This window comes from Myotis davidii, unplaced genomic scaffold (assembly GCF_000327345.1).
Source record: "Myotis davidii unplaced genomic scaffold, ASM32734v1 scaffold1949, whole genome shotgun sequence".
Lineage (NCBI taxonomy): Eukaryota > Metazoa > Chordata > Mammalia > Chiroptera > Vespertilionidae > Myotis > Myotis davidii.
This window is the reverse complement of record NW_006300366.1, coordinates 516,284-525,099: the sequence shown is the minus strand read 5'-3', so window position 1 is coordinate 525,099 and position 8,816 is coordinate 516,284. Positions and strand designations below refer to the sequence as shown.

General features: G+C 46.8%; 1 protein-coding gene across 2 annotated transcripts; it reads right to left on the bottom strand.

Annotated features, from left to right (window-relative positions):
- Positions 1 to 217: 217 nt before the first annotated feature.
- On the bottom strand, positions 218 to 4,241 carry MRPL52 (mitochondrial ribosomal protein L52). 2 transcript variants are annotated; one of them, XM_006776768.2, is made up of 5 exons: positions 4,154 to 4,241; positions 4,000 to 4,057; positions 3,857 to 3,924; positions 770 to 834; positions 218 to 391 (listed from the first exon to the last, which is right to left on the bottom strand). In XM_006776768.2, exons 1-5 carry the CDS (start codon positions 4,179 to 4,181, stop codon positions 239 to 241), a joined length of 372 nt encoding a protein of 123 aa, XP_006776831.1. In that variant the 5' UTR covers positions 4,182 to 4,241; the 3' UTR covers positions 218 to 238. The 2 variants fall into 2 exon arrangements, with proteins under 2 accessions (XP_006776831.1, XP_015427970.1); XM_015572484.1 differs by lacking the exons at positions 3,857 to 3,924; positions 4,154 to 4,241.
- Positions 4,242 to 8,816: the final 4,575 nt, after the last annotated feature.

Here is an 8,816-nt window from a genome sequence, read left to right as displayed (position 1 = left end):
ATGTTTGCAGAGCAGTAACTGCTCAAAGTTGGGCCAGTCTTCAGACCTGCAAAGGAGGGGGTAAATATCCCAGAGCAAGATACCCCTGAACTGGAAGGGAGCCAGGGGTGAGGGCCTGTAACCAGCCCTTCCATGCAGTGCTCCTACAGCCTGTTCTTCCTGGGCTCCAAGCTCTTCTGCTCTGAAGATGGATGGGGAACAACAACAAATGCTGGGAAAAAGAGAGAGGAGTTGCTTTTTATTGACGTGTTAGTGGGCTCTTCAGAGCAGCTCCTTTAGGTTTAAGAGCATTTTTCTTCTTCTGTTCTTCTTCCTGCAACTTTGCCTGCTGCCTGAGCTGCCATGCCTGTAACCCAGCATCCATTTCCTGTGACAACAGTACAACTCGTCTCTGAAACAGACAGGAAAACAGTGTGAATAACATCTGGGGCTTGAGCTCTGCACCATATATCCTTTCATTCACAGATCAAAGTCAGAGGTTTCAGCTGGAAAATGACACTGCTGACTGGGGAAGGGGTGGGGCCCGGTCCTGGGATGGGAAGTGGGGAAGACAGTAAAATGTGTGGCAGAATGTCTACTACCGGTTCCTGCCCTAGGAGTACCCCCTCTATTCCTTCCTTCTCACAGTACTGTTAAAATCTTGATTGTTAAAACAGTGTGAGGGGTACATGTTAGCTTAGGTGTCAACACAGCTCAAGACAAATTACAGTTTAAACTTTGTCCCTCAGATTACATGCAGGTTGCCCTGGATGGGGCTCTAGCAACTCACTGCAAATTTTTCTCTTTGGGCTTGTCTTCGAAGCTGGCCTTTCATCGGAGGAGCAGGGCGGCCATCTGGAGATAGAAGTGAGAGAAAAGGCAAATGTTAGGGATGGCGTGCAGCACCTTGCGAAAGCAGACAGAAACGAGGGAAAAACCAGTTTCTAGCTCCTCGCTTCCATTTCACACCCACTGTAAAATTTCCCTAAAATAAGTTCCTCATCTTCAAGGGTGAAGTATGCCAAGAATAAGCTCTTGGGCATGTTCCTATTGTATTTCACTCACCCCTCATCAGCCAGGAGTTCAAGGTTCTTTGCAATGCTGAATCACCTGTTTTATCTTCATAAAGCCCCCATTCAAGCAAACTGATCACTGTTCTACTCACCTCAAATCTTTGCTAAATTCCACCTAACTCCATAACAAACACCTCTTGCCTTTCCTTCCAGCCAAATTCTCACCCTTAGGCCCACCTCAAGCCCAATCTGTCCCAGAAACCCTTCTCTAACCTCTTAAAACTCTCTTCTGAAAGACGTGCATATTACAATTTACCATAGCTAAGATTTGGAAACAGCCTAAGTGCCCATCAGCAAAGAAATGGATTAAAAAACTGTGGTACATCTACACAATGGAATACTACGCTGCTGTAAAAAAGAAGGAACTCTTACCATTTGCAAGAGTATGGATGGAACTGGAGAGCATTATGCTAGGTGAAATAAGCCAGTCGGAGAAAGGTAAATATCACATGATCTCACTCATTTGTGGAATATAGTGAACAACATAAACTAATGAACCAAAAGATCCGGAGACACAGAAGCACTGAACTGACTGTCAAACCTCAGAGGGAAGGTGGGGTTAGGAGACCAAACAAAGGACTTGTCTGCATGTATATAAGCATTACCAATGGACACAGACACTGGGGGGTGGGGGGTGAGGGCATGTGCTGGGGAGTGAGAGTGGCTGGGGAGAGGTAAATGGGAGAAAAAAATAATATTGTAACAGTAATAGCTATGTACGGGCGGGGGGGGGGCGGTACTTGAAATGTCAGGGGGACCACTCTATAAAGGAAAATTGTATATGTTTCTCATCACAATAAAAAAGAAAAAAAAGAAGTGTATGTCACTCATTTAATACTCATCTACTTGCCTTGGGACAGTTATTGTACTATTGTTTTTAACCTTATTTAGCCATCTCAGATCGTTTTGGAAAGGAGCAGAGCACTAAAGTGTTATCACTTAATTTATAAAATGTCCATGCTTTGTTTTCCCAGCTAGACTTTAAGTTCCTTGGGATCAGGGACCGTATTGCTAAGCTTTCACTATAGTGTAGGCACATAATAAAAATTTCATAAATATCTGCAGACTTGCTACAAAGTATCTCAAACGGTTTATAATGGAGTTGATAAGAAAGGGCATTTTCAACAAAGAAATAAACAGAGTGAACTCTCTGCCCAAATGTTTGAAGGCAAGACAGAAAAGAGATATTATTTATCAGTAAAGGGAACCAATGTTGTGTATGCCAGGTGTTTACATTGGTCGTTTCATTTTATCCTTCCAAAAACCATATGAGATAGGATGCCCTTGGCCGGAATTGAACCTGTGACCCTTCGGTCCGAGGCCAATGCTCTGTCCACTGAGCCAAACTGGTTAGGGCGAGATAGGTATTTTTTACAGATGTGGAAACTGAGAGATACAATTAAGTAACTTGACCAAGACCCACAATGTTAGCAAGTAGAGAAGCCTGGATTAAGAATCAATTCCAGCCTCAGCCAGTTTGGCTCAGTGGACAGGGCATTGGTCCCCGCAGACTGAAAGTTCCTGGGTTTGATTTTGATTCCGGTGAAGGGAATATACCTTGGTTGCACGCTCAATCCCCAGCCCTGGTTGGGTATGTTCAGGAGGCAACCAATCGACGTATCTCTCTTACATAGATGTTTCTATCTCTCCCCTTCTCTTCCACTATCTCTAAAAAAATCAATGGAAAAATATGCTCAGGTGAGGATTAACAACCAAAAAAGAATCAATTCCAGAGTCTTTCCAATATTCCATAGTACTTCAAGAAGATCCTAGGCTTCCTACAGTAAATAACAAGTAGAAAAAAATCTTCACCATCCTCCTTGGGCAGCAACTCTCCGATTAAGCAAAATCATACTCCTATAAAATCCAATAGGGTATTAATACTCAGGCCTCTGTGCTGTTGAAGGGGGCCTGGCCTCTGCCCTGTTCTAGTCCTGGCTTTGCTCTTACCTGGTGGGTGATCACAGGCAATTCACATTTCTAGGCCTCAATTTTCCTATCTGTAAACTGGAGTCCTATACGGGCGTGGCTTCAACTTTTCTAAGGTTCTCCCTCCGAGGGCTAATATTTCTTTTATTTTCATTTTACTTCGTTGTTTTTTCTTTTTTCTTTTTAAGTAAAGGGAAAAGCCCGGCCTGTGTGGTTCAGTAGTTGAGCATCGACCTATGAACCAGAAGGCCATGCTGGATTCCTGGTCCTCAGTGGGGGGTGCGCAGGAGGCAGCCAATCAATTATTCTCTCTCATCACTGATGTTTCTATCTCTCTCTCCCTCTCCTTTCATCTCTGAAATCATTAAAAAAGTATCGTTGTTTTTTTTTTTTTTTAAACAATAAAGGGAAGAGACCTTTCTGAAGGGCGGCCACCATCCTCACTATTCACTTTTCTACTCCTCTCTCTGTGATGCTCATTTTGGCAGCCTTTCCAGGGGCTCTCCCTGCATTTGGTACCAAATTCTCAAAAATGCACTCAGCACGGAGAACTTTCTAAGACCCTTTGAGAAACAGGAAAGTCTTTTCACTCTCTCCCCTGGCGGGACGGGGCGCCCCCAGTCAGAACTGTCTTCTGCTGATCTGCACAAGCCTCAAAGAGCCTGTCTAGCTTTATTTCCCACCGGCCTAGTTTAATTTACAAAATAAACAACAGGGCTTCTTCCCCCTGTAAAGTTCAATATTGTTCACTCGGACACACCGCCACCCTGACACCCCCGGTCCCACCCCCGGCCCCACCCGCTCCCCGCAGGGGCGTTCTCTCCGGGTGACACGGTCGGAGGCAGAGTTAACTCTCCAAGGAGGTCCGCGCTCACCCGCGTACGACCAGTCTGGGAGCTCCGTCAGGGGCCCGTAGCCCGAGGGGTTGGCAGCCATGCCCTGCCTGGGAGGAGAAAAACCGTTCGGTTAGGACTCAGCACAGCTTCTGGACCCCCATCTTCCCCAAACCCACACTCACTGGAGTCTCCACTGGCCACCCGCCCGAGCCGCCGCGCTGCCGTGCAGCCTCCGGACACCTGCGGAGAAAGCAGGGCAGAGGTGAGAGAGAGGCCGTGCTGGCAGCCCGGGGGTCCCAGACCCCCAGCCCCGCGCAGGCTCCCCAGCCCACTTACTAAAGAGCAGAGCACCTAGAGCAGCCATGCTGCGGGCCAGGGACCGGAAGTGGGCGTGGCATCGCCAAGTGGGCGTGGCCTCAGTGGCCACGCGCTACTTCTCGGGGGAAGTAGGAAGCCGCCATCTTGAACCTGGCTTTCAATCACGGGCCCCGCCATCTTGGGTCGTTGTACGGAAGAGAAGAGAAGGATGAAATTGCGGCTGGGACTTTGGAGCAGATTGGTTGACCATCCTATGCATCCTCGGTGGTGGAGACTCCCTCAGTAGGAGTTGTGTCCTCTGAGCTGTTTCTATGACTTCCCTGCAGCGGTTCTTTGAAATTTATATTTTATATCTCAATGGAGTACCATACACGTTGCTGTATACCGGCGGTTCTCAACCTGTGGGTCGCGACCCCTTTGGCGGTCAAATGACCCTTTCACAGGGGTCGCCTAAGACCATCCTGCATATCAGATATTTACATTATGATTCATAACAGTAGCAACACTACAGTTATGAAGTATCAACGAAAATAATTACATGGTTGGGTCACAACATGAGGAACTGTATTTAAAGGGCCAAAAGGTTGAGAACCACTGCTTATACTATCTCTCATCACTAACATATTTTTCCCAGCCTAAGAGTCAAACCTAGAGAGAATCAGAAAGTTCGGGCTCCAGTTTTCACTCATTTATCCAGAAGAGACAGTTTTTAAAAAAAAATATATATATATAGTTATTGCTTTCAGAGAGGAAGGGAGAGGGGAGAGAGAGAAACATCAACGATGAGAGGGAATCATTGATCAGCTGCCTCCCGCACGCCCCACACTGGGGACCGAGCCTGCAACCCAGGCATGTGCCTTTGGCTGGAATCGAATCTGGGACCCCTCAGTCCACAGGCTGATGCTCCATCCACTGAGCCAAGCCGGCCAAGGCTAGCAGAGACAGTTTTTAAAGTATGCTTTTATTGAATTTTTAGAGAGAGAGGAAGGGAGGGAGAGACACGATGGCTGCCTCCTGTATGCATCCCAACCATGTGTGCCCTGGCGGGGGTCGAACTGGTGACCTTTGAGGGCACCCCGCTTATGCCCAACCAAGGAACCACACAGGCCAGGGCCTCCAACAAAACCGAAGAGGCCTGTGAGCAGCACCGTATTCAGTGCAGGAGAGTCTATGGAGAACAAGACATCGTTATTCTGCTGGAGCTCCCAGTCTACAGAGAGAAGGCAATCATCAAGTAATCACGTCGCTGTAGAATTAATTCTGAGATGAGTGCTGGAAGGGAAGCGTGTGGTGCTGGTGGAAACTTGGTCTGCAGTAGGTGGTCAAGGCAGTAGGTGGTACTTCTTCTTTCTTGCGGAAGAAGTACCAAGCTAGGGTCTGATTCAGTTTTCGTAAAAGCAATCAGCACACCCGGCCACAACCTTGTGAGGTGGGTGCTAGTCAGTGGCAAATCCACATCTGTAGCTCCTTCCTCTTTTTTAACCACTTACTTGCCTTGGGTAAGTCATCCTTAATTTCTTCATTTAAACAACTTTAGCCCTAGCTGGGTTGGCTCAGTGGCTAGAGTATCAGCCTGTGGACTGAAGGGTCCTGGGTTCGATTCTGGTCAAGGGCTCCACCAGGTTGCGGGCTCGATCCCCAATGTGGGTTGTGTAGGAGGCAGCTGATCAATGATTCTCTCTCATCATTGATGTTTCTCTCTCTCTCTCCCTCTCCCTTCCTCAATGACATCAATAAAAATATATTTTTTAAAAGTTTAATATATCACATTTGTGCAAACATTTAAAAATTTTTAATTGATCTTTTTAAAAAGAAGGGGGGAGTGAGAGAGAGAGAAAACATTGATTTCTTGTTCCACTTATGCATTCATTGGTTGATTCTTTTTTTAAAAGAATTATCATTTCCTTCTGCAAGACTGGGAACTTTTTCCACAGGAGGTGCCTCTGAGCTGTGCTTTGAAAGAGGGGAAGGGTGGATCCTCGTTTAAGAAGTAAAAGAAGCTATTTTGATAACAATAAGAATAGTATAGACTAGGGCTGAACCAGAAAAAGGGACAGGGACAAAAGAAACTTGATTATAAAACACCAGATGGATCCAAAAAACTAAGCAAGGGAAATAAGGCAATATAGTACCATTGTTATCTTACATTCATACACTCAATTTTCACTTATCAAAAACACTGTATACAAATGATTTCTACAGTTTTCATAATAAACCCTTAAAGTAGGTAAGACAGTCCAGGAAGTAATCATTATTCAGACTGTAGTTTTCAGAGATCAGGAAATTGAACCAAAATATGGCTGTGGATTTATTGTTTTACAGTTGCAATAACCACTGAGTGACACCTTTTCTAAGCTGGGCTCCATGTGCCCTTGGCAGGGTCTGAGACAGACAACCGAGGCAGACAGCACCGGAATCCCATCACATAGTTTATAGTTGGGGAATCATACACTGGAAAAATAACCTCGGTGTCCACATTCAAGATTGGCGAGAAAGGTGACAGGCTGGCACTACCACCAATGCTATATCTTTTTTTAAAAAAAAATATATTTTATTGATTTTTTACAGAGAGGAAGGGAGAGAGATAGAGACCTAGAAACATCGGGACCCCTCAGTCCGCAGGCCGAGGCTTTATCCACTGAGCCTAACTGGTCAGGTCCAGTGCTATATCTTTATAATGTTTATAGAACTGAACTAGCAACATCCCTCTATTCTAGTAGCTCACACAGTAGGGGGATACCACTGATTTGTAAAATAAAAAATAGGGTTACATGCATTAAAGTGCACAAATAGGGCGGACACTGTGAACTCCACCTGCAGAAGTGAACACGTGTAATACTTTAATAGCTATGGGAATAAAGGAGCTAGAGCTGGAGAACTCTGGGAGCAGGATAGGAAGTTTGACTAGGAAAACTGGGAAATCTGGAAGGGAAAAGGTCTTGGGAAGGAAGACAAGTTCAGCCTTTGACGTGGTTATTTTGATGTGGCAGGGTGACAACCCATGGGTTGTAAATAGCAGGAAATGAGTGAGGATTTTGAGAGAGAGAGAGAGAGAAAGAGAGAGAGAGAGAGAGAGAACTAGTACTGACAGCTAACACCGTCCAGGCAAATTAGGTGCTTTTTAAACCATTGTGATGAATAATGGTGATGTTGGAGAAAGAGCATACATAAAGCTGCCTCATTTTGCGCTCTTCCCCTTTTTGCTTGCTTGTGACCAAATTCTAAGGTTTAGGAAATGTCTTATTTCACATTCCTTCCTTATCTTCCTTCTTAGGTCAGCTCAAGATCAAATCACTGTCACGCTCAGCACGAAGTGTGGAAATTGCCCTCCCCAGTGTTCTTGGTGGTTAAAGAGTTGCCCCGAGCACTGAAGGGTCATGGGTTTGATTTCCGGTCAAGGACATGTACCTGGTTGCAGGTTTGATCCCTGCCCTGGCTGGGGCAACGGATATGTGTGTGTGTGTGTGTGTGTGTCTGTCTCTGTCCTTCCCTCCCTCCCTTCCTCCTTTCCACTCTCTCTAAAAAGCAATGGAAAAAATATCCTTGGATGAGGATTAAGAAACAAACAAGTGTGGGAATTGATGGCTAGAAACCACCGACTCACACAATACATTGCTTTGCATATTATTTTATTGCTTACATAATTTATTGTACCATATTCCGTTTCTTTTCTCGTGGCTGTCAAATCCCTGCTAAATCAGTATGACCTCGGACTACACTACTTTAAAAAAAAATCTTTGCATTGATTTCAGAGAGGAAGGGAGAGAGAGACAGAAACACCAATGATGAGAGAGAATCAATGATTGGCTGTGGCTGCCTCCTACAGGCCCCTAGCCCACAACCCCAGCATGGGACCTTGACTGGAATCGAACCCGGACCCTCCAGTCCGCAGGCCGATGCTCTATCCACTGAGCCAAACCAGCCAGGGCTACACTACTTTTCCTTGCTTGATAGCTTTGAAGTCTCTTAAGCAGTGTGCCTTTTCCCCAGACTGGTCTTGAAGGAGGGTGGCTCTGTGAATCTCTGCAGTGTAGCAATGTTGGCTTTAAAACTGCAAAGTGAAAATGACAAAATAAAATAAAACTGCAAAGCGAGTGTCCAAAAGGTACTATTATTTATAAATCATCCTTTAGCCTTAAAACATGTGGAAGCATTTCCAAATGTCTCTTTTGAACCAGCCCAGCAAATCCCTGTATTGTGGCGTCCACGCTGCTTCTAAGACGCTTCAAGGTGCTTTGGTGACTCGGCCTCCCGGGCACCCTCAGCCCTTACATTTTTTGTTCAGTGCTGCCTCCTGGCGGCGGCTCTGCTGCCCCACGCCCATCTGGCCGGTGGAGACCACTTTCCTTAGTTTGGGATCTCGAAGCTGACGCAACAGCTCCCCCGAGGGGGCGGGAGTGGAGGACCAGGCGGGAGCCGCCCTTCCGGGAGACCCTCCCCGGCTCCGAGCGCGCGGCTCCCTCTTCCCTCCGCACGGGCCTTGCAGTCCAGAGTGCCTCTCAGTTGCAGCCGCTCGTCTGGGGGCCGGAGGCGGGGTTGCCAGGGTTTGGGGCTTTCGCCCAGACCCCCGTCGGGCCGCCCGCTCGAACAGGATTGGGAGGCGGGCAGAAGAAGCGGAGCGCCCGCGGTCATTTTCCTTTCCGGGGTGCCGCGCAGCTGTGCCTGGGCCGGGAGGAGGCGG

Bases quoted from the DNA above. Each gene is read 5' to 3' on its own strand.
- MRPL52 (XM_006776768.2), bottom strand. From the start codon at position 4,181: ATGGCTGCTCTAGGTGCTCTGCTCTTTA. The intron at 835-3,856 runs GTGAGCGCGGAC...TTCTATCTCCAG, and splicing joins CCCAGACTGGTCGTACGCGG to ATGGCCGCCCTGCTCCTCCG. The intron at 392-769 runs GTGAGTTGCTAG...TGTCTGTTTCAG, and splicing joins CCCAAAGAGAAAAATTTGCA to AGACGAGTTGTACTGTTGTC.